The 24,535-nt window shown below is 41.5% G+C and overlaps 1 protein-coding gene across 2 annotated transcripts in view; it reads right to left on the bottom strand.

The window, feature by feature from the left end:
- Positions 1-1,198: 1,198 nt before the first annotated feature.
- The window catches only part of LOC110498069 (uncharacterized), a 59,826-nt gene continuing 36,489 nt past the window's right edge, over positions 1,199-24,535 (bottom strand). For both annotated transcript variants that reach the window (XM_021574639.3, XM_090209611.1), the window contains 17 exons: positions 23,873-23,911; positions 23,455-23,573; positions 22,711-23,025; positions 21,272-21,398; positions 21,118-21,153; positions 18,726-18,916; positions 12,748-12,874; positions 12,430-12,575; positions 11,363-11,489; positions 11,138-11,167; positions 10,875-10,987; positions 10,587-10,719; positions 7,349-7,488; positions 6,965-7,088; positions 4,594-4,752; positions 4,175-4,340; positions 1,199-3,236 (listed from right to left, as the gene is read on the bottom strand). In XM_021574639.3, the coding sequence (XP_021430314.3) occupies positions 3,148-3,236; positions 4,175-4,340; positions 4,594-4,752; positions 6,965-7,088; positions 7,349-7,488; positions 10,587-10,719; positions 10,875-10,987; positions 11,138-11,167; positions 11,363-11,489; positions 12,430-12,575; positions 12,748-12,874; positions 18,726-18,916; positions 21,118-21,153; positions 21,272-21,398; positions 22,711-23,025; positions 23,455-23,573; positions 23,873-23,911 (2,181 nt within the window). In that variant the 3' untranslated portion in view covers positions 1,199-3,147. The remainder of the gene's footprint in view (positions 3,237-4,174; positions 4,341-4,593; positions 4,753-6,964; positions 7,089-7,348; positions 7,489-10,586; positions 10,720-10,874; positions 10,988-11,137; positions 11,168-11,362; positions 11,490-12,429; positions 12,576-12,747; positions 12,875-18,725; positions 18,917-21,117; positions 21,154-21,271; positions 21,399-22,710; positions 23,026-23,454; positions 23,574-23,872; positions 23,912-24,535) is intronic.

Below are 24,535 nucleotides of genomic sequence, written 5' to 3'. Positions count from 1 at the left end.
GCCTTACTTAATTATAATGTTAGGTTAGAGAAAGACTAAGCAGTATACTGTATACATTTTGTACTTTTCTCTTTAGTGATCTCTTTCCATTCCATGTTTTCTACTCTTTCATATACCCAATACCCAATACTATGTACGATGAGAGCAGCTTTGTTCAGGTCAGGTGAGGCTGAACAGGGTGTTGTTGTGTATGGCGTTGGTGTGCATCATAGGTTGTTGTCTGATAAGGATGTCAGAGCATCCTCACCAGTTCAATACAGTTTATTCAATCCACACCGACGTACACATCAGGTCATTCTGTGTAGAAGAGGAACTAGATACCCATGTGCTGGTCTAATCATCACCACAGCCATCCTCTCCATTTGATCTATTTCTATGATCTATTATTCATTTATTATTTGGAAGATGGACGGTATTCATTCAACGGCGTGTTGCAGGGCTGCACACTGCACTACCGACAATTTTGCATTTACAAGGCAATTTCCCCGACATTTTCACCCTGCGGATGTCAGCTCAAGCATAAATTATCTTTAAATGTCAAGTGCAACGCACTTATTGAGAACAAGCCTTTTATTGAATCCCGACCGTTGCCCCGTCACACAGCTCTAAAGTCAGTTTAAAAAATATATGTTTTACTCCTTGTGACCTCTCTTCCTGTTCTTGGAGGAGGAGTTTACCATCTCCCAGGTGCCTCAGGCCATGCTGAATGTGGAGAAGGATCACGGTCAGGGAAAGACGTCAAAATCAGCAGCGGAGAGGACTCATCCTACAAACCACTGGACGACTCCACTGCCGACTCCACTGCCGCCTAGCGTTTCCTAAAAACGCAGGGGAACAACACCTACCACTGTCACTCCTAAAAACTATAAGGTTTTCCTTAAGCCTACACCGTGAGGCATTTCTGAGCAACAAACAGACTTGTGGGCATAGAGCGTAGCCTGATATGGAAATGCTGGGTTTGTTTCAGTCAGAGAAATGACTGCCTTTAGGATTGTCTGTGCTAAGCTTGTGAGTGTGTGTCTGTTTGAGTAGAGCTGTTGTAGTGGATGTGTTAAGGAAGTTGACGATAATTCAAGTCCTTGACTTTGGAAGTGTTATTGAGATGCCTCAACAACATAACACAAATCAAGAAAAGGAAAAGTAGATCGTAACAGCATTTTGATGACATTACATTTAAGACAAAGTGGTTAGCATGATATTGTAGCACAGTGTTGAAGCGGATCTTTAATCATTTGACATATGAAATACATGCACCTGTTGCAGCTAATGTTCTGTGAATAATGTGTGAAGTAAAGTATAAATCCAGACAAGAAAATTACTTATAAAACATGAAAAAACATATCAGTAACACTACTTGACGGTCATAACCATGTCATAATATATCATAACTGACAAAACTTGTCATAACCTGTCATAATATGGTCATAACACGGTCATGGCCCATATAGTTACACCTATTCTGACATATTGCATTATTTTTTGTCTGGTTATGACACTTAGTGTCAAAACCCAAATGTATTCAAATGTGTTTTTTCCCTGCCAAGAAATTCCCTTTCGTTTGAAAGTTTGTTTCTTAAGTCCTTTGTTGTTGTTATGAATACTTTACATACATTTTTTTTTCATAATATTTGAAATAGCTTTTCATAAAGCATTATGACCATCCTATGTCACTTTACTTGGACTAAGAAAATACACTTTATGAAACAGTCCAAATGCATTATGACCATCCTATGTCACTTTACTTGGACTAAGAAAATACACTTTATGAAACAGTCCAAATGCATTATGACCATCCTATGTCACTTTACTTGGACTAAGAAAATACACTTTATGAAACAGTCCAAATGCATTATGACCATCCTATGTCACTTTACTTGGACTAAGAAAATACACTTTATGACACTGTTAAGAAGCATTATTACCATCATAATCATCTAAGCCATATAGGCCTATCACGCACATGCCCTTATGTCAGTCATTAGTCACAAAGAGGGTGTCTTGTCCTGCTCCTAAAATCTGCTCCTGCATTTATCCCAGTCATCAGAAACAGAGCATTGGGGTAGGCGCATGTCTAACATCAATGTGTGTGCAATTACAATGATAATTGTATATGGTCAATTTAAAAATGAATAACAAACATACTGTTGACAAGTAGGGTATGGTGTAATGGAATGTTTTGCCTTGTGTGGTCGTTTTTGGGTTATTTGACACTCTTATATACATGTCATAATCTTCCATAAAATAACTACCATGGTAGGTTTTATGTGGTCATAATGTGTTATGACGCTGGGTGTCAAGTGTTACCAACATATCTACTCAAAACGTACCTTTGGAGAATTCAAGGAGTGTTCATCTATGACATTAAGAATGTGTGACTTCATAGACTAACCCTTGTGTGAAAACATATACATTTCAGTAGTTGACTGGTGAAGCACACTTAACTCAATGTAAATGCTATGAATATAGTAGAGACACACACATATTCCACTACCGTTTTTCTTTGGTATGGTCAATGAAATAATTAATTGTGGAATTTGTAAAGCATCATTCAAGTCCTGACTGTATATTGTAGTGCTCCTTAAATGTACTTTTAAGTTATTCATCAGATGCTCTTATCCAGAGGAATTAGTGCCTTGCTCAAGGGCACCTCAACATTTTTCACCTAGTCGGCTTGGGTATTCGAATCAGCAACCTTTCAGTTACAGGCCCAATGCTCTTAACCGCTAGGCTACCTGCCGCCCTTGTTCCATAGATAGTTCTGTAGCCACATGTTGTTTGGTCTCTTTCTCGTTGCAGTGACATGGAAATGTGTAGTTTACTAGTTTATAGTTGTGTTTTACAAAGACAACCTAGTATGGATGCGCACAAGCTCAACACATGTTTCAGAATATCTCGAGGCCCACTGCAGACTAAAATCACAGAGCACTAAGGCCCTTGTAGGAACTGCATAAAGAAACAAGAGTGTGGGTCCCACGGTGGAACTGCATCACAGAGCTTTGAGTCCCATGGCCTTCTGATGCAAGAAAGCTCTTAAACACTTGGCTTAGCTGCACCAGAGAGCTCTGAGGCCCACGACAGAGCTGCACCAGAGAGTTCTGAAGCCCACGGCAGAGCTGCTGTAGAAGGGCCAGGCCTATTGACACTATATTACAGGATCTCCAAAGACCATCTTTGGTTGTGTTTTCTCTCATCAAATGTGTTGAGAATCACTTGAGTTTTGTCATAACTTTGTCCACCTGTGAGTAGAAGATATTATACAGTTTAGTGTAGGCTACATATTCAATGGCATCGCAACAGATGGGTAATGAAAATAACTAATTAAACACTTCCTAAACTTACCACCAGATAGAGCCAGATAACTGGGGACAGAGCTCCTATACTCTTTCTATGCTGAACGAAAATATAAATTCAACATGTAGTGTTGGTCCCATGTTTCATGAGCTGAAATAAAACATCCCATAAAATGTTCCATATGCAGAAAAAGCTTATTTCTCTCAAATTATGTGCACAAATTTGTTTACATCCCTGTCAGTGAGTATTCTCCTTTGCCAAGATAATTGATCCACCTGACAGGTACGGCATTTCAAGAAGCTGATTAAACAGCATGATCATTACACAGGTGCACCTTGTGCTGGGGACAATAAAAGGCCACTCTAAAATGTGAAGTTTTCTCACAGATGTCTCAAGTTTTGAGGGAGCATGCAATTGGCACGTTGACTGCAGGAATGTCCACCAGAGCTGTTGCCAGATAATTGAATGTTAATTTCTCTACCATAATCCACCTCCAATGTCTTTTTGGAGAATTTGGCAGTACATCCAACCAGCCTCACAACCGCAGACCACGTGTAAACCCCCCCAGCCCAGGACCTCCACATATGGCTTCTTTACCTGTGGGATCGTGAAAGACCAGCCACACGGACAGCTGATGAATGTGAGGAGTATTTCTGTCTGTAATAAAGCCCTTTTGAAGGGGCTCATTCAGATTGGCTGGCTCTCAAGTGGGTGGGCCTATGTCCTCCCAGGCCCACTCATGGCTGCGCCCTGCCCAGTCATGTGAAATCCATAGATTAGGGCCTAATGCATTTATTTCAATTGTTGCATGTTGCGTTTATATTTTTGTTCAGTATAGATACTACTGTAGCTGACAGAGCAAGAGCAGGAGAGCGGATCTGACCTTTAACCTCAAGCACCAGATCAGGTTTGAGGTGGCATCGGACCAGGCCGTCTGGGGTAATGTTCCACAGCTGGTTGTCTTTCCCTGGCTCCGGAGGAGACACACTCAGCCTGCTGCCCGCCATGACAACGCTCCCCGTGATCTGCAGGCAACAGTCCTCCACCAGCTGTAGAGACAGGGAATAGAGGTTCAGATGTGGGTGGATTCTGTATTGAATACATACTTATAAGCATGATACAGATACAGTTTTGCAAATGACAATTGTACTGGGATATGCTCAACACATGTGACATGAAACTATGTTGAAATAATGAGGAAGCCAGTTCTGTAACACTTGAAGGTGGTGATGATGGGAATGAATAAGGATGTCTGTGAGAGGAAAAGATGATCCATTGCAAAATCTGGAGCCCATGCGGTACCTTGCAGCGTAGGACTCCGTCATGGAAGAGCCAGACCTGGTCCACTCCCCCAGTCTCCTCCAGGGCCTGGACCCGCAACAGCTTGATGTCATCCAGAGGCCCTGACAGGGACATCACGTAGCCCGTCTCCCTGCTTCGCAGACGGAAGTACACCTGCTTCTGTAGGGGGCAACAACACAGATAACATGATCTTGTCTTGACTAGGCTAGAAAAGTTATTTTCACCCGAAAGTGGTCATTATGAGTTATAGGGCTTGCTGTGGCTCCTTATAATTTCCATTGTGTAATCATTTGCATTGATGACTGAATGAGATTAGTGCAGAAGTTGAGTTGTAGTCAATAAGTTTGAACATTAGTCATGAAGATTAGGCTTTTTTGTATGTGGCCGATATGGGCCGATTCCAACCCGAGTTAAGCGAGCGTAAGTGCGTAAGAACGCATTTCCCTTTACATGCACTTTTCAATATATGCGTATTCTATATTTTTGTATATAAAAAAAACTTTTTACCTCTTTTTCTCCCCAATTTTGTGATATCCAAATGGTAGTTAAAGTCTTGTCCCATTGCTGCAACTCTGCACTTGCTACTTGACACACTGCTCGCTTAACCCGGGAGCCAGTTGCACCAATATGTCAGAGGAAACATTGTACAACTGGCAACTGAAGTGCATGCGCCTGGCCCACCACAGGAGAGTCGCTAGAGCGCAATGGGACAAAGACATCCCGGCCAGCCAAACCCTCCCTTAAACCGGACGATGCTGGGCCAATTGAGCGCAGCCTCATGGGTCTCCCAGTCGCGGCCCGCTGCGACTCAGCCTGGTATGGAACCCTGGTCTGTAGTGATGCCCCTAGCACTGTGATGTAGTGCCTTAGACTGCTGCGCCATTCGGGAGGCCCCTATATGTGTATTCTGACCTTGAACTTAAGCATGACAATAGCATGCTATTCGTCCAGGGTGGAGAGCAAATAATTGAAGGTGCGGCAGAGGTGTGTCTACAGATGCTGCATATTCTGACCTTGACTTAATTCCCCAACAAATCTACCACCTTTATGTGTGAATGAAACCTTGAATAAGGTCAAGCGAAGCTAACGGTTCCAAGAAAAAGCATAGAAAAAGCATCCATTTTATATTTTCCAATAGAAATAACACCATTCTCTATGCACTGTAATTTACAACTTGATAAGAGCTATTGATAAGAGCTAGGTATATGATTAATCCGTTTGGATAAGGGAATTGTAAATATAAATTACACTTGTTTTAGATATATTTTACCTTATAATCCCTGGAGACAAATGTGAAACCAGTCATATGGCAGCAATCTGAAGGATGTCAACTTTCCCACAGTAAAGTTTATGAAATGCTGTGCATTATGCAGAATTTTAATTGTACGGCCTTTTAACTTAAAGGGATGAGCACTCTCTAATGTCGACTTTCTCTCTTTCCTATTTCTATCATGTTAAATATTAGCCACTATCAGTATCGACCGTCAGTAGGCCTAATAACCACACATTCAACTGCCAATTTACGGTTAGTTCCCTTCACTTGGTATACATTATCACTACATTTAATTACATTATTTTGATGACCTTCATTTGCTTGCTCTGAAAACGTTGTCACAGCCGTGTGGTTGTTGCTGTCGATCATTAGGGAGAGTTGATAATATGAAAAAGAGGCTAAATAAATCATTATGGAGCGGAGCGCAGACCAAGCGGTAACAGTTTGAACTCGACGTGTTGCGCAATACTTGGCCGTGTCGTCACACAGTTTCATGGTATATCCTACTGTTGTACACTATTCTCCCTATTATAATTATATGTACACTAGTCGTCCGACATTACCATGGGTTGAAGAACAATGTTTTCTTTCTTTCGTGCATAAAGGCTCCCCAAATCTGTTTTTTTTTATGATGAATAAATACTTTCCTAACCACAGGAGGTTGGTGGCACTTTAATGAGGGAGAATGGGCTCGTGGTAATGGCTGGAGCAAAATTAATGGAATGGTATCAAATACAGCAAACAGTTGGTTTCCAAGTGTGTGATGCCATTCCATTCCCTCTGTTCCAGTCATTATTTTGAACCGTCCTCCCCTCAGCAGCCTCCACTGTTCCTAACCCTGAATCATCTACAAGATCAGAACATTTTAAAACGAACAATTGGTGCTGAAATGGAGACGAACATGCATATATTTAGATGTATTTCTTTCATTGACCCTAATATTCGTTCTCTCGATATATTGTAGTGAGCCTGTTGACAAAATTCTAACTAAAAGATACACCATATTTAAAGGGATGTCATAAGATAAATGTACTGAAAACTCTACTGAATGAAAACTCCCAGAGAAAATCTGTTGGTCCGCATGCCCCGCCTCCATACCTGCAATAGTGGTCGCAGGGATCCGATTCGCGGCCAGCTACTGAACTTGCACCAATCACCCAGTTTGCTGGGCGGTAGCAGGATCTGACGGCCGCGGTGATGACAGCCCTCATACAGCACCCACCTGTAGAGCAGGAATTATCAATCACACACAGTCAGTTGCTCTACTTACACAAACCTCAAACACACCTTAAATGTAAACAATCCACATTCCTACAGCACTCCTCTTTACAATAAGCTAGCAAATCTAGTTGATGGATTAATAGGTGCTTAGACAGTGCTTCATCAACTAATTTGAATAGTAGGTGCAACTCTTGCTTTACAATGTTCTGTTTTGTTTTATTGCCTAATAAAAACTGTCAAATCTATTCAGGTGTGACTTACATTCCTCCGTCGATAACCAGGGAGCGTATGCGTCCGTCCACCCCAGCCAGCTGCAGGTTCACCACCCCTTCCGTCAGCACCACCCTACGGCCTCTACAGCCAACCTTACTGAACAACGTTATGGACGGGAGGGAGAACTCCTGGAAAGATAAGGGGGAAGTGATGTGTGAAGCGTGAGATTATACATCATTATGGTATTGTAGGTACAGGACACATCCAAGATGTGCAGTTCACTTCACACAGACATGACATAGGTTTACAAATACGGTACACATTCATGCCATGCCAAAAGGGTTGGGTAGGTTACCTGTCCCAACTTTTGGATTACCCAAACTCAGTAACGTAATCTGATTACATTCCATTACTTTTAGATTACTTTCCCCTTAAGAGACATTAGAAGAAAGCAAAAATGTGTGTTACCAATTGAATGACATCCATTGCAGGATAAATCAATGTTAAAGTTTACATAGCTGGCCATATATGGATGTTACATTTTACTTTATGGGTTGGTTATGTAGGCTTTTCCCATTGCTTTCTACTACATATAATAAAATGATTAAATTATTTCTTGACATTAAAAACCAAAGTCTATCAGAATTCCAGTCATTCCAATAAATGTTATACCCTTTTGATCTTCAAGAATAGGACTTGGAAGTATGGAAGTATAGATTAGCCAAATTGTTTTACCTGAGGATGACGTCAAAAACGAAGGACTTATTAGCCAGCCCTACTCTGCTGTTTATGATTTTGTTGTCATGAAGGACTGATTGGGCTTATTGAGTTGAATTGAAAAATAAATGCTGCGCTCATGGAATGGCGTGCTTTGAGCACTACTGAAAAGTGCTATTTACATGTGAAAAATGAATGCCATATCCTGCATCTGCTATAGGCCTATATATATATAGAGAGAGAGATGAAGTCGGAAGTTTACATACACCTTAGCCAAATACATTTAAACTCAGTTTAAAAAAAAAAAATCCTGACATTTAATCCTAGTACAAATTCCCTGTCTTAGGTCACTTTATTTTAAGAACTTGAAATGTCAGAATAATAGTAGAGAGAATTATCATCTCATTCCCAGTTGGTCTGAAGTGTACATACACTCAAATAATATTTGGTAGCATTGCCTTGAAATTGTTTAACTTGGGTCAAACGTTTTGAGGAGCTTTCCACAAGCTTCCCACAATACGTTGGGTGAATTTTGGCCCATTCCTCCTGACATAGCTGGTGTAACTGACTCAGGTTTGTAGGCCTCCTTGCTTGCACACGCCTTTTCAGTTCTGCCCACAAATGTTCGATAGGATTGAGGTCAGGGCTTTGTGATGGCCACTCCAATACCTTGACTTTGTTGTCCTTAAGCCATTTTGCCACAACTTTGGAAGTATGCTTGGGGTCATTGTCCATTTGGAAGACCCATTTGCGACCAAGCTTTAACTTCCTGACTGATGTCTTGAGATGTTGCTTCAATATATCCACATAATTTTCCTACCATCTATTTTGTGAAGTGCACTAGTCCCTCCTGCAGCAAAGCACCCCCATAACATGATGCTGCCACCCCCGTGCTCCACGCTTGGGATGGTGTTCTTTGGCTTGCAAGCCTCCTCTTTTTCCTCCAAACATAACAATTGCCAAACAGTTCTATTTTGTTTCATCAGACCAGAGGAGATTTCTCCAAAAAGTACGATCTTTGTCCCCATGTGCAGTTGCAAACCGTAGTCTGGCTTTTATATGACGTTTTTGGAACAGTGGCTTCTTCCTTGCTGAGCAGTCTTTCAGGTTATGTCAATATAGGACTCATTTTACTGTGGATATAGATACTTTTGTACCTGTTTCCTCCTCCGCTGTTGTCCTGGGATTGATTTGCACTTTTCACACCAAAGTACACACCAAAGGATTAAATGTCAGGAATTGTGAAAAACTGAGTTTAAATGTATTTGGCTAAGGTGTATGTAAACTTCTGACTTCAACTGTATATATATATAAATATAATAATAATGGATGTAGGAACTACAGATTGCCCCTTTAAGTCAATCAAAAGTGTACAAGTTTGAGCATTTGTCCTTTCGGCCTATGGATAATTTTTTTTTATCAGCATGAAGTAGATTGGGCAATAAAAGCCCCACTTTTATTCCATAGGTTGAATTCGCACTATGCAGCTGTTGCAAGAGTGCATTTTTCACTGGCTGTCCACTAGTTTCAAAAACAGTGAATGATATGCAGCTTAAACTTTTTAAACCGCGATCCATTAAACACATTTGGTGTGTCATCATAGTGGTCTCTGACTTGTGGTCAGACTCGCTCAGGTGGAAGAAATGTAAACTTGTGCCTTTTTTCAATGCTGATTTGAATGCGATTCACATCTTGGCGGGTAACTGTATGGCTTGCTTTTGTGGCTGAACGCTGTTCTCAGATTATTGAATATTGTGCTTTTGCGGTAAAGATCTTTTGAAATCTGACACAGCGGTTGCATTAAGAACAAGTTTATCTTTAATTCTATGTAAAACATGTATCTTTCATCAAAGTTTATGATGAGTATTTATGTTATTTGATGTGGCTCTCTGCAATTTCTCCGGATGTTTTGGAGGCATTCTGAACATGGCGCCAACGTAAACTGAGGTTTTTGGATATAAATATGAACTTGATCGAACAAAACATACATGTATTGTGTAACATTGAGTCCTGGGAGTGTCATCTGATGAAGATCGTCAAAGGTTAGTGATTCATTTTATCTATATTTCTGCTTTTTGTGACACCTCTCTTTGGTTGGAAAATGGCTGAATGCTTTCTGTGACTAGTTGCTGACCTAACATGTTGTTAGGAACATATGTTCTGCTTTCGCCGAAAAGCCATTTTGAAATCGGACACTGTGGTTGGATTAACGTGAAGTGTATCTTTAAAATGGTGTTTAAATACTTGTATATTTGAGGAATTTTAATTATGAGATTTCTGTTGTTTTGAATTTGGTGCCCTGCACTTTCACTGGCTGTTGGCGAGGTGGGACACTAGTGTCCCGAACGATCCCAGAGAGGTTAAAAGTAATCCTCGAAGAAATCATCTAGTTTTTCAAAAGTATCTGTAATCTGATTACAATATTTTAGCTGGTAATGTAAGGGACTATAGTTACTGTTTTTTGTAATCCCTTACATGCAACAGATTATATGTAATCTGTAACACGTAAGGGATTACAAAAAAGCCTGCATGTCAACACACATAACTCCAGGATCTCCTCTGTACTCACATGGCTGATGGTCTGTATGGAGCGGATGGTAGAGTCAGGACCCAGACAGCCCATGGACTTGGTATTGGGGTAGTCTCCCTCCTCCAGGACATACATGTGCTCTGTGAACTGGGATCCTTCATACGCCACCCAGCTGGAACACAGCGCAGAGGCATGCAGTGAACTACAGCTCTCTCCAGTACTAAGTCCTCTTTGAGTGTAATATACAACTAACATTTCTGTATACTAAATGTCACTCTATAACAAGTAGAATGAACATGCTGTGTTTAAAGTTGATGTTCTGCTCACCTCCCAGCCAGTACTCTACAGGAGCCAGGGAAGAAGTCTTCCTCCAGGGCTACCACACTGTCCTCCAGTACCACCACTCTGCCCTGGAACCCAGGCTTTGAGAACAGCTGGAGCTAAGGCATACACAGGAGAAAAACATGACCTACAACTACAGTGGATTACAGCTAAGATACTTCATGCAAAAGTATGGTATAATCACATCCATAGACTATTGACTATGTTAAGATAGTTAATATTATTTGTTTATCACAATCAGAACATACCCTGAACTTGCTTGATCCACCCAGGTTATCCTGAAAGTAATAAAGGAATTATGGGTAAACCAGTTCAAAGCTTCCTCACCAACCTCATAGTTTATCAGAGTCATGAAAGTACACTGTAAGTATGATCAAGTATGATACTACAAAGGTGGTACTACTGTGATTATTATTGTATCATAGTCTTGCCCTAGTCCACCCATTGACTGTACTTAAATATGTTATGTTTACCTGGAAGACTGGCTGCAGTGAGGATATCTTGAGGTTCGGTCCTCCCCAGTCCTCTGGGCTTCCGTAGAGGCCTTTCTCTAGAATGTAAAGTTCTCCGGAGAACCCAGGGTTCTCAAAGGCAACCCACCTGTTTAGAACACATTCACAACAGGTAAACTGGTACATTTATACTTAGGACACTCCATAATAACATTTCACAATACAACATGTTGTAAATAGCATCATTCCCATCCGTATGTCATAAACTTTAAACAGGAGGTCTGAATATGATCGTTATAATTTTACTGTAGTTTCTAATCCTGTAATATTAGATGTTTATAACTTGAAATCACTAGCTCTAACTCCATTTTATCACTAACCAAACACTGAGCTACGGCATTTTAAAAGGCCATAAAACAATTAGCCAGGTAAACTACACAGGAAACAGTAGAAGGTTATAAAGAGAATATGTGAAGGCTATCCCTATTCAGTGGAGTTCATTTTCAACTACATAAGCTTTAGGCGTATGCTCTACATAACCAGTTTGGAAAATTGTATTAAAATGAAAGCTGTTCATTCTAACAGAGAGACTTTTGTGATAGCTTATGAACCACTGAGACAACTGACTTCATCTATAAAAGAGATAGACAATGAACTAATAGCCAATGAACATCTAAGTGATTAAATTCAGATATGTCTGGAACATGGCCACTCCCTTTCTTTACTGAAATATGTACAAAGCTTATACAGTTTGAAATGTGACTCCGCGACTGGACCTTTACAATCTATTCTCCTCTCTAAGAATATATAACCCCAGAAATTGATCTCATTTTCCCACCTATTGTCTAACCTTCAGTATCACTGTACTAAGCGTGACATTCACACCAGTCTTTCACGTTTGTGCATGTGTGCGCATGTGTGTGTGTGTGTGTTAATTAAAAGCTTGCAATCAGAGGAAAGAGAATAGGAGTGACCCACCTATATTTCTCTAGCTCAGCCAGCCAAAGCCCTTGGCTTTTGTGACACACCGAGTTATTTGAATAGATGCAGGAGACTGCTACATAGGACTGTCAGAGAAGTTGACTTACACTCCACCCTGGACATTGATGGACTGTGTCTTCGAGCCGAAGCCTGTGTCCTCCATGTTAATGACAGGCCCTAGCAGGTCCATGTTGACCCCTCTCTCCCCAAAGTCCCTCTCACTGAACAACTTCACATGGGGAGACAGGACATCCTACAACCCAGGGAATGTAAACACAAACACCCAAACAATCTCTATTTACAAAGACCAAACTGACTTTATTTTGGCTAGGTACTTTCAATCATCACAAACATTCTATATATTCTTTGTAGAAGCAAACAGATTTAAACCATGGCTCTGAATAGATGAGAGTTCCAGTACTTACAGTGCGTACAGGGCGAAGTGACAGGAGCTGGTCTCCGTAGCCTCCCCACTCCCTCCAGTCAGGATACTCCCCCTCCTCCAGGAGATACTGGTGACCTTCAAACTCTGGTTCATCATAGCCAACCCAGCTACAGGGACAATCAGGAACACACAGGGTGATAGAGTAGATCTGACCCAGCTACAGGGACAATCAGGAGCACAGATGGCTCTGTTTGGGCTAGTTTCAAACACTAGCCCACATTTTTGTCAAATAAAAAGCGTCACACTGGCATGTTCCAGCCCGCCAGATTCGGCAATTTACCTGTATTATATCAGCTCGCTTGCGCTCAGATGGGCGGGGTGGAAATACTTAAGGTGTGTCATTAAAAACATAATCCAAAGTGCTAATTTCAGGTAGCACTGACAGGGATATGTAAAACCAGCCAGAAGCTGATTTTAGCGGTAACGCAGTTGGTTATGGCATGAATTCTGACAGCGGAAAGGCAGCCTATCCAGACATGACGCACATTGCCCAGGTGCGCATGGTACAAGAGTAGCCTAATGTGCTTTTGGTGACTGTATACTTCGTATTTAGAAAAAACATTAAAAACGCATGTTTTTCCCCATTTTGTTTTATTTGATTAAAAACCAAGCATAGCTCTCCTCTCAATGAAGGCTTTTTTGTCTGCCCAATACAACTGCAAATATCAAGTTGGAGAGGAGTAAAACAGTGATATATTATATTCCCTTTTTGTCTATGCATTGTAAGCATTTTTGCCATGCAGGTCCCATTTTGGACATCGGTAACCCCCCCTACGTGTCCATGCCCATCATGAAACTAGAGATGAGAACCTTGGTGAATACCGGTGAACCTGGCATTTAGAAGTTATCTGTAACCTGTGAAAATGGCTTGTTTTCCGTTTCATATGTTCAAAACCCAAGCCCTCCCTTTACGCCTACTATATCGAAGGCTGGTTTTCAAATCAAAATCAAATCACATTTTATTAGTCACATACACGTGTTTAGCAGATGTTATTGTGGGTGTAGAGAAATGCTTGTGCTTCTAGCTCCGACAGTGCAGCAATATCTAACAAATAATATCTAACAGTTTCACAACAGCAATGTGTGTCTTTTTTTATCCTGGGGATGATGTCATTACATTTGACATTTATTTATTATTGTTGTTGTCTAACAAAAATGGATTGCTTGTTTTTCGTTTACATTTATTACAGCCAAACCTATTTGAATGATTCACCTTTCCGGTTTCATGGTGACAATGTCCGTGGCGTGCTTGGAATGCAACTTCTGGAGATGTGTGAATGCGATCTGATCTGTAAAATGGTTCCGAATATATTCATAAAACATAGGCCTATTTGGGGGCACTATAACGGTGAGTGGACATTCTCCATTTCTATTTATTTAGGATCTTTTTCCAGCTACTGTGAAAAGTTTGGATGAGCCATGAAACCCTCCATTGTTTTATATGCCCACAGGGAGAAATTATGTTGCCTGTAAGTGTGACATAGCCTATTTAAAACAAGTTGCTGTTTCGTTTAGAATTTGATTCAAATGATTCATTCTCTTTTTAGGCCTTATCAATCATTTATTTAATCTTGTTTATTGACAATGTTTAGCATGTCCATGGCTCAGTCATAATGCAATTTACAGTAGGCCTAGCCACTATATCAGTGTGAATGCTATTTACAGTAGGCCTAGCCCCTATATCAGTGTGAATGCTATTTACAGTAGGCCTAGCCCCTATATCAGTGTGAATGCTATTTACAGTAGGCCTAGCCCCTATATCAGTGTGAATGCTATTTACAGTAGGCCTAGCCCCTATATCAGTGTGAATGCTATTTACAGTAGGCCTAGCCCCTATATCAGTGTGAATGCTATTTACAGTAGGCCTAGCCCCTATATCAGTGTGAATGCTATTTACAGTAGGCCTAGCCCCTATATCAGTGTGAATGCTATTTACAGTAGGCCTAGCCCCTATATCAGTGTGAATGCTATTTACAGTAGGCCTAGCCCCTATATCAGTGTGAATGCTATTTACAGTAGGCCTAGCCCCTATATCAGTGTGAATGCTATTTACAGTAGGCCTAGCCCCTATATCAGTGTGAATGTAATTTACAGTAGGCCAGGCCCCTATATCAGTGTGAATGCTATTGATGCCATGAAATTACTTAGAACAATGTGAACTGCAAATGGGTTCAAGTTTTAATGTATTTAGCAAAGATAGGATTAAATTTAGTTATTTAGTTTCTGTAAGCCATTTAACAAACTATAACAGACTAACGTTGGAATTGATTCCAAGGCAATACATAAAAGACTGTAAATACACCACTTGATGCAACCACATATTTCGTCATTGGGGCGCGTTCTGATTGGCCAGTGAGGGGCCAAGCCTCGACATACCCACAACTTGTTCATTCATTTAAACCCAGGCCTTTCGCGCACTTACCAATAATTGTGATAGTGAAAATAGCTAAAATATTTCTAACACACACCTGAACCCTATAGCTCTACCGCCTGTGCTTAATTTACCATTGCTTTAGGGTTGTTAAAATAAATCCCAGAGGGTGATGTTAGAACAGATCTGACCCAATACAGTATAAAATGAATTGACCGTTAACCTTTTTGGGATAGGGGGCAGCATTTTCACTTTTGGATGAATAGCGTGCCCAGAGTGAACTGCCTCCTACTCTGTCCCAGATGCTAATATATGCATATTATTATTGTTATTGGATAGAAAACACTCTGAAGTTTCTAAAACTGTTTGAATGATGTCTGTGAGAATAACAGAACTCGTATGGCAGGCGAAAATCTGAGAAAAATCCAACCAGGAAGTGGGACATCTGAAGTTTGTAGTTTTTCAAAGCTTGGCCTACCGAATTCACATTGAGATATGGATAAAGTTGCACTTCCTACGGCTTCCACTAGATGTCAACCGTCTTTAGAAACTTGAATGAGGATTCTACTATAAAGGAGGGGCTCATGAGACCTCTTTGAGTCAGTGGTCTGGCAGAGTGCCTTGGTCTAATGACGTGCGCTCCTGACAGAGTTACCTCTCGTTCCACTGCATTTCTTCAGACAAAGGAATTCTCAGGTTGGAACATTATTGATGTTTTATGTTAAAAACATCCTAAAGATTGATTCCATATATCGTTTGACATGTTTCTAAAGGACTGTAACGGAACTTTTTGAGTTTTTGTCTGGACGAAGTGCCTGCGCCTCATGAAGATGGATTACTGGGCTGAACACGCTAACAACAAGTGGCTATTTGGACATAAATGATGGACTTTATGGAACAAATCAGTCATTCATTGTCGAACTGGGATTCCTGGGAGTGCCTTTTGATGAAGATCATCAAAGGTAAGTGAAAATGTATGGTGTTATTTCTAACTTTGTTGACTCCAAAATGACGGATATTCCTCTGGCTGTTTTGGGTTCTGAGTGCCGTTCTCAGATTATGCTTTTTCCTTAAAGTTTTTTTAAAATCTGACACAGCGGTTGCATTAAGGAGAAGTCTACCTTTAATTCTGTGAATAACAGTTGTATCTTTTATCAATGTTTATTATGAGTATTTTGGCAAAATCACAGGATGTTTTGGAATCAAAACATTACTGCACGTAACGCGCCAATGTAAACTGAGATTTTTGGATATAAATATGCACATTATCGAACAAAACATACATTATTGTGTAACATGATGTCCTATGATTGTCGTCTGATGAAGATCATCAAAGGTTAGTGATTAATTTTATCTATATTTCTGCTTTTTGCTTTTTTTATTTATTATTTCTGCTATACTTCTATCTTTGGCTGGAAAAATGTTTTTTTGACTTGACTATGACCTAACATAATCATATGTTGTGCTTCTGCTAGCGGAACCCCTGCCCTAAAAATGATGCTGATCTTATATTCATATTCTGCTTGCCACTGACACGGCCTGCAACGAAAACATGCGGTCTCTCCTTCACTGCAGCCGAGGTGAGTAAGACATTTAAACGTGTTAACCCTCGCAAGGCTGCAGGCCCAGACGGCATCCCCAGCCGCGCCCTCAGAGCATGCGCAGACCAGCTGGCCGGTGTGTTTACGGACATATTCAATCAATCCCTATACCAGTCTGCTGTTCCCACATGCTTCAAGAGGGCCACCATTGTTCCTGTTCCCAAGAAAGCTAAGGTAACTGAGCTAAACGACTACCGCCCCGTAGCACTCACATCCGTCATCATGAAGTGCTTTGAGAGACTAGTCAAGGACCATATCACCTCCACCCTACCTGACACCCTAGACCCACTCCAATTTGCTTACCGCCCAAATAGGTCCACAGACGATGCAATCTCAACCACACTGCACACTGCCCTAACCCATCTGGACAAGAGGAATACCTATGTGAGAATGCTGTTCATCGACTACAGCTCGGCATTCAACACCATAGTACCCTCCAAGCTCGTCATCAAGCTCGAGACCCTGGGTCTCGACCCCGCCCTGTGCAACTGGGTACTGGACTTCCTGACGGGCCGCCCCCAGGTGGTGAGGGTAGGCAACAACATCTCCTCCCCGCTGATCCTCAACACTGGGGCCCCACAAGGGTGCGTCCTGAGCCCTCTCCTGTACTCCCTGTTCACCCACGACTGCGTGGCCACGCACGCCTCCAACTCAATCATCAAGTTTGCGGACGACACAACAGTGGTAGGCTTGATTACCAACAACGATGAGACGGCCTACAGGGAGGAGGTGAGGGCCCTCGGAGTGTGGTGTCAGGAAAATAACCTCACACTCAACGTCAACAAAACTAAGGAGATGATTGTGGACTTCAGGAAACAGCAGAGGGAACACCCCCCTATCCACATCGATGGAACAGTAGTGGAGAGGGTAGCAAGTTTTAAGTTCCTCGGCATACACATCACAGACAAACTGAATTGGTCCACTCACACAGACAGCATCGTGAAGAAGGCGCAGCAGCGCCTCTTCAACCTCAGGAGGCTGAAGAAATTTGGCTTGTCACCAAAAGCACTCACAAACTTCTACAGATGCACAATCGAGAGCATCCTGGCAGGCTGTATCACCGCCTGGTATGGCAACTGCACCGCCCTCAACCGTAAGGCTCTCCAGAGGGTAGTGAGGTCTGCACAACGCATCACCGGGGGCAAACTACCTGCCCTCCAGGACACCTACACCACCCGATGTCACAGGAAGGCCATAAAGATCATCAAGGACATCAACCACCCGAGCCACTGCCTGTTCACCCCGCTATCATCCAGAAGGCGAGGTCAGTACAGGTGCATCAAAGCTGGGACCGAGAGACTGAAAAACAGCTTCTATCTCAAGGCCATCAGACTGTTAAACAGCCACCACTAACACTGAGTGGCTGCTGCCAACACACTGACACTGACTCAACTCCAGCCACTTTAATAATGGGAATTGATGGGAAATGATGTAAATATATCACTAGCCACTTTAAACAATGCTACCTTATATAAATGTTACTTACCCTACATTATTCATCTCATATGCATACGTATATACTGTACTCTATATCATCGACGGTATCCTTATGTAATACATGTATCACTAGCCACTTTATACTATACTATGCCACTTTGTTTACATACTCATCTCATTTGTACATACTGTACTCGATACCATCTACTGTATCTTGCCTATGCTGCTCTGTACCATCACTCATTCATATATCCTTATGTACATATTCTTTATCCCCTTACACTGTGTACAAGACAGTAGTTTTGGAATTGTTAGTTAGATTACTTGTTATTACTGCATTGTCGGAACTAGAAGCACAAGCATTTCGCTACACTCGCATTAACATCTGCTAACCATGTGTATGTGACAAATAAAATTTGATTTCATTTGATTTGGATTTGAAAAAGGTTAATCTGTGTTAATATGGGTCAATATGGGCAGAGGAGGGGTCATTTCATTACAATACTATTCCCTGCTGCATGTCAGCTGAGATCAACCACAAGTACTTACAGTCCACGAATGATCTTGATGGATCCCACAGAACACAAAGTCTTCCTTCTGACTGGATTACCTTCTGCCTCCTCCTCCACCACCTCCTCCACCCGCCCCTCTTTTTCCTCTCCTCCCTCTCTGAAGTCGTACACATCATCGTCAATCTCCACACACTCGCCCTCGAAGCACGGCCTCTCGTACACCAGAGCCTGAAGGAGAGAGAAGGGGTTAAAGTTGAGGCTGATGTGCTGAGGTGGGCAAAGTGATCTTGTCCATACCTGTCAACATCCCAGGGATGCATGCTCCTCATACCACAGATTCCACCCCCCTAGGCCCTGTACCTCTGGACAGAACATTTCACAACTGCCTGTCTGACAGTGCAATATTGAGCCCAGAGGGCTAGGTGGTACTTTTCCTAAACCATCAATCAATTGTTTATTTTAATGGTTGAACAAATGTTCAGCAGATATTGAGCCATACTGCTACATTATTAGCCCCTTGAAACCTATGAAATGCGCTTGCATATTTCTACATTTTAGACCTCATCTGGTCTGCCAGAATGTCCTAAACAAACAGCTCTACTGGCAACCACAGCCCAGCATGCAGAGACAACACACTTTTGTGCTATGTGCCCATAGAGCTGCCGGGGCACACATAGTTTTATCACTAGTCACTAGTCAATCCACCTGAAACAACAGGCCTGTTGGTCTGTTTCACAATTAACAGATTTTATAAGACAGAGAACTTAGGATGACAGCTGTGCTATAATAATATGTGGTCCCATCATATCACAGCTAGTCTTCAGCCATGTCACCAGAAAAAAGCCAAGCATTTGGATATTATGAAGTTTTGTGGTAAGAGGCGATTGCAGTTGTTTGAAGTTCCCACTGTCATTCACAGACTGTTTAAAAAAAATGTATCCTTAAAACTTATTGTGGCTAGGGGTTCCGCTAGCTGAATCTTTTTTTTTATTTATAGAAATATAGAACTTTCATACATTCACAAGTGCAATACACCAAATTAAAGCTTGACTTTTTGTTAATCTACCCATCGTGTCTGATTTCAAAAAGGCTTTACAGCGAAAGCACAACATATGATTATGTTAGGGCAGAGCCTGGTCACAAAAACACATACTGTACATCCATTTTCCAGCTAAGTTCCAGCTAGAGTCACAAAAAGCAGAAATAGAGATAAAATGAATCACTAACGTTTGATGATCTTCATCGGATGGCACTCATAGGACTTCATGTTACACAATACATGTATGTTTTGGTCGATAAAGTGCATATTTTTTATCCAAAAATCTCAGTTTACATTGGCGCGTTACGTTCAGTAATGTTTTGCTTCCAAAACATCCGGTGATTTTGCAGAGCCACATCAATTTACAGAAATAGTCATCATAAACTTTAATATAAGATACAAGTGTTATGCACAGAATTAGAGATATACTTCTCCTTAATGAAACCGATGTGTCAGATTTAAAAAAAACTTTAAGGAAAAAGCAAACCATGCAATAATCTGAGTACACCGCTCAGACAACAAAACAAGCCATACAGATATCCGCCATGTTGGAGTCAACAGAAGTCAGAAAGAGCGTTATAAATATTCACTTACCTTTGATGATCTTCATCAGAATGCACTCCCAGGAATCCCAGTTCCACAATAAATGTTTGATTTGTTCGATAAAGTCCATCATTTACGTCCAAATACCTAATTTTGTTAGCGCATTCAGTTCACAAATCCAAACTCACGACGCGCAGGCAAGTCCAGGCGAAAGTTCATATTACAGGTCTTAGAAACATATCAAACGATGTATAGAATCAATCTTTAGGATGTTTTTATCATAAGTCTTCAATAATGTTCCAACCGGAGAATTCCTTTGTCTGTAGAAATGCAATGGAACAGAGCTAACTCTCACGTGAGCGTGCATGATCAGCTCATGCCCCTCTGGCAGACCTCTGACTCATTCAGCTCCCATACCCCCCTCCTTCACAGTAGAAGCATCAAACAAGGTTCTAAAGACTGTTGACATCTAGTGGAAGCCTTAGGAAGTGCAAAATGACCCCATAGACACTGTATATTCGATAGGCAATGAGTTGAAAAACTACAAATCTCAGATTTCCCACTTCCTGGTTGGACTTTTCTCAGGTTTCCGCCTGCCATATGAGTTCTGTTATAGTCACAGACATCATTCAAACAGTTCTAGAAACTTCAGAGTGTTTTCCATCCAAATGTACTAATAATATGCATATATTAACAACTGGGCCTGAGTAGCAGGCAGTTTACTCTGGGAACGCTTTTCATCCAAACGTGAAAATGCTATCCCAAACAGGTTTTAAACATTGATGTAAATATGAATGGTCATAGGAATAGCTATAAAAACAGGATAATTCAAAGAGGGGAAGCATACCTTTACTTCATTAGGATGCTCCACCTTTATCCCACCCTGTAAGAGATGGAAAACCACACAGGCCTTTAGCATCATGGAGATAAAACAGTAGAATACACAGTAAGGGGACAGTGTTTTTTAAAAGATAATTAAGAATGACATAATGATCCAGTACCATTTTGAGTGTTTTCAGCGATCCGATGAAGGGCTGAGGGAATGCCCAGGCCTCTGGACAGGGGTACTCGCCCGCCTCCAACACCGATAAGAGACCCCCAAACCCTGGGTCACCATACACCAGCCAGCTATGGGATAGCAACAAGGGCCACACACAAACAAAGATTAGACACTTGTACAATACACTAAATCACACCCTTGTTCTTCAGCTGTCATATTAACTTTAAAACACATCCAAATACGATTTCAGGCCATTAGCACTATGATTCGACAACACACCTAAGACAGACAGACATGAGCAGATTCACTAAACTACATACAAAATAATCAACACACACCGTTAGCAATGCTTTTTCTATCTAGAACCTAAAAGAGTTATTCGACTGTTCCCATTTGATAAACCTTTGAAGAACCCTTTTCGGTTCCAGGTAGAACCCCTTTGGGTTCCATTTAGAACCCTTCCACAGAGGGGTCTACATGGAGCTCAAAAATGTTCTACCTGGAACCAAAAAGGGTTCTCCTATGGGGACAGTCGAAGACCCTTTTGGAACCCTTTCTTGGAACCCTTTTTTTCTAAGAGTGTAGCAGCACCAATGTACTGTCTACAAAAAACAACAACATGTTTGTGACTGAGATAACATCTCCTAACAGCAAATTATGTCATTCCAACAAGCACATGCAGGCCAGCCTGAATTCCAATGAGAAAAGTGAAGAAAGATCAGCCTCCATGACAAGAGTTGCAAAAGAAACGCATACACACTATAGTGAGTGAAAATGCAAAATTATAGTTTGCACACCATTTCTTTTTTTAATTTAAAAACATTTTTGTACCTGTTTTTCGTGGTATCCAATTGTTTTAGTAGCTACTATCTTGTCTCATCGCTACAACTCCCATACGGGCTCGGGAGAGACGAAGGTTGAAAGTCATGCATCCTCCGATACACAACCCAACCAAGCCGCACTGCTTCTTAACGCAGCGCGCATCCAACCCGGAAGCCAGCCGCACCAGAGGAGGAAACACTGTGCACCTGGCAACCTTGGTTAGCATGCACTGCGCCTGGCCGGCCACAGTAGATGAGCGATGAGACAAGGATATCCCTACCGGCCAAGCCCTCCCTAAACCAGACGACGTTAGGCCAATTGTGCGTCACCCCAGGGTCTCTGGTGGCACAGCTGGCACTGCAGTACAGCACCCTTAACCACTGCGCCGGGTGGCGCAGTGGTTAAGGGTGCTGTACTGCAGTGGGGTGACGCACAATTGGCCTAACGTCGTCTGGGTTAGGGAGGGCGCAGTGGCCTGTATCATCCATCTCAACACGCTTTTGAACATTAGCAAGCCTGCTGGGGCAAGTATAGTATATTGAATTTAATTTAATAATGAAGAAAATGCTTTACTAAGATTTGAACCTACAACCTTGTTAGAATGAAGGTAGAACTTACACTCCAGAGTGGACCTTGATGGAGCCGGTGTTCTGTATGTTCCCATAAGAGCAGATCTCAATAGTGTCGTCGCAGAAGGATGTCATTCTCCCCAGACCATTCACTTCAGTGAACAGGTCAATCCGAGGTAGACTGTAGTCCCTCACTGCCAGGCGGATAGATCCGATGACCATGGGTGAGGTTGGCACAGGCAGACCCATGTGATCCAGTGCCCCTGGTGTCACCTCCTCTGCCCACACGTTGACCAGCTCCATGGGCCCCTCCTCCAGGGCGATGGTCCGCCCCTGGAACCTTGGCTTCTCATACAGCAGCCAGCTACAGGGACAGGATGTGATGACACACTGAGAGACATGTTCCCAACAGTCACAAAATATTGAGTTGCTGTCATGCGTCTTTAACATGAGACATTAATCAATTAATAATGTAATAGAGGATTGTGACAAGTTAAAAATTGAAGATTTGTATGAAATAAAGCATTAATTTATGGAATACAGAGTGATGGAATGAGGAATGAAGTTTGTCCCCAACAAACTATTGTCATTAGTTACCACAGCCACAAAGTCATTGCCTATTTCTACAATTTACCTTCTTAAAATTTAATTTTAAACCTAACCTTAACCACAATACTAACCTTCTGCCTAACCTTAAATTAAGACCAAAAAGCAACAACCAAAAATGTACGATATAGACAATTCTTACTTTGTGGCTGTTGTAACCGGTGCCAATCACAACAAATAGTCTTACCATCCCCTGATGACCCTGACTGAGATGACGGGAGACAGCTTCATCATGGAGGCATCCTCTACGTCCCCAAACACCTCGTAGGCCTCTCCTTCAAACTGAGCCCGCTCATGGAGCACTATCTACAACAGGATGTAGAAATTTACAGTAAGTACATCTCATGGTCATTACAACATGTGACACTTGGTGATTGTATCATTGTCACTTGCAATTTCTGATCCAATAGACTGAGTTGAATACTGCAGACGTTTTATGAAATATCTTTCCAGATAATCACCATAAAATATCAAAAGTATATGAGAATAAATAATGTAGAACTCCCCAACACACAACTAGTTGTAAACCTTGCATCATATCGTGTTACTATAAAACACTGGACGGTGGATGCAGTATTTTGTTTTGAATGTAAAGTCAATCGTACCTTCCCAGGCCGTTTGTGGAACCCTCTCACTTCTGGAATCTGAAAAGGAAAAGAAAGAATGCTGACTTTCATTTTCCTCTGAGGGACTGGGAAATAACTCAACAAAAGACTACCAGTTATACATTTGCCAGCTTAAAAACATCAATAGTTAGCAGCCTACATGCCATGTACTGTACATTAGTGTGTAAGAGCAAACCAACATTGGTCTACACACGCTGGGCAGAAAGTAAGATGGCAGTCATGTAAGCAAAACAGTGTGAGAGAAGTAGGCTTATTTGCATGTTTGTGTGCATGGTCTGAGCATTAAAATGTATGTACAAAATGGAGTGGTTCTGGCAAAGGCATATATAAACGTTTATTGAGGAATGCCTCTTCTTGTCTTTACTTGCAAACAATTCATGACTTGTTTCTAAGAGCCATAACTTGTAAACGTCTAGAACTTTTTATTGTATTTCAACATTCCAAAATACAAAGCTGGACCTGATTTGATTAAGTGGCGTGTTGCCATGGAGATACTTTAGATGCCTGTACAAAGTGAACAGGATCTGAACTATCTGCTCAGCCCATTAAACAATGCCCTGCAGGTCAGAACTCATTTAGCTGTAAAGCTGAATCCTCTGTTTCCAGGAGTAAAGCAGTACTGAGAGAATATGAGAGACTTGG

The sequence above is a fragment of the Oncorhynchus mykiss genome, chromosome 19, assembly GCF_057628025.1.
Source record: "Oncorhynchus mykiss isolate SJ-2025 chromosome 19, ASM5762802v1, whole genome shotgun sequence".
Lineage (NCBI taxonomy): Eukaryota > Metazoa > Chordata > Actinopteri > Salmoniformes > Salmonidae > Oncorhynchus > Oncorhynchus mykiss.
The sequence above is the reverse complement of the archived record's forward strand: the minus strand, read 5'-3'. Positions and strand labels throughout refer to the sequence as shown.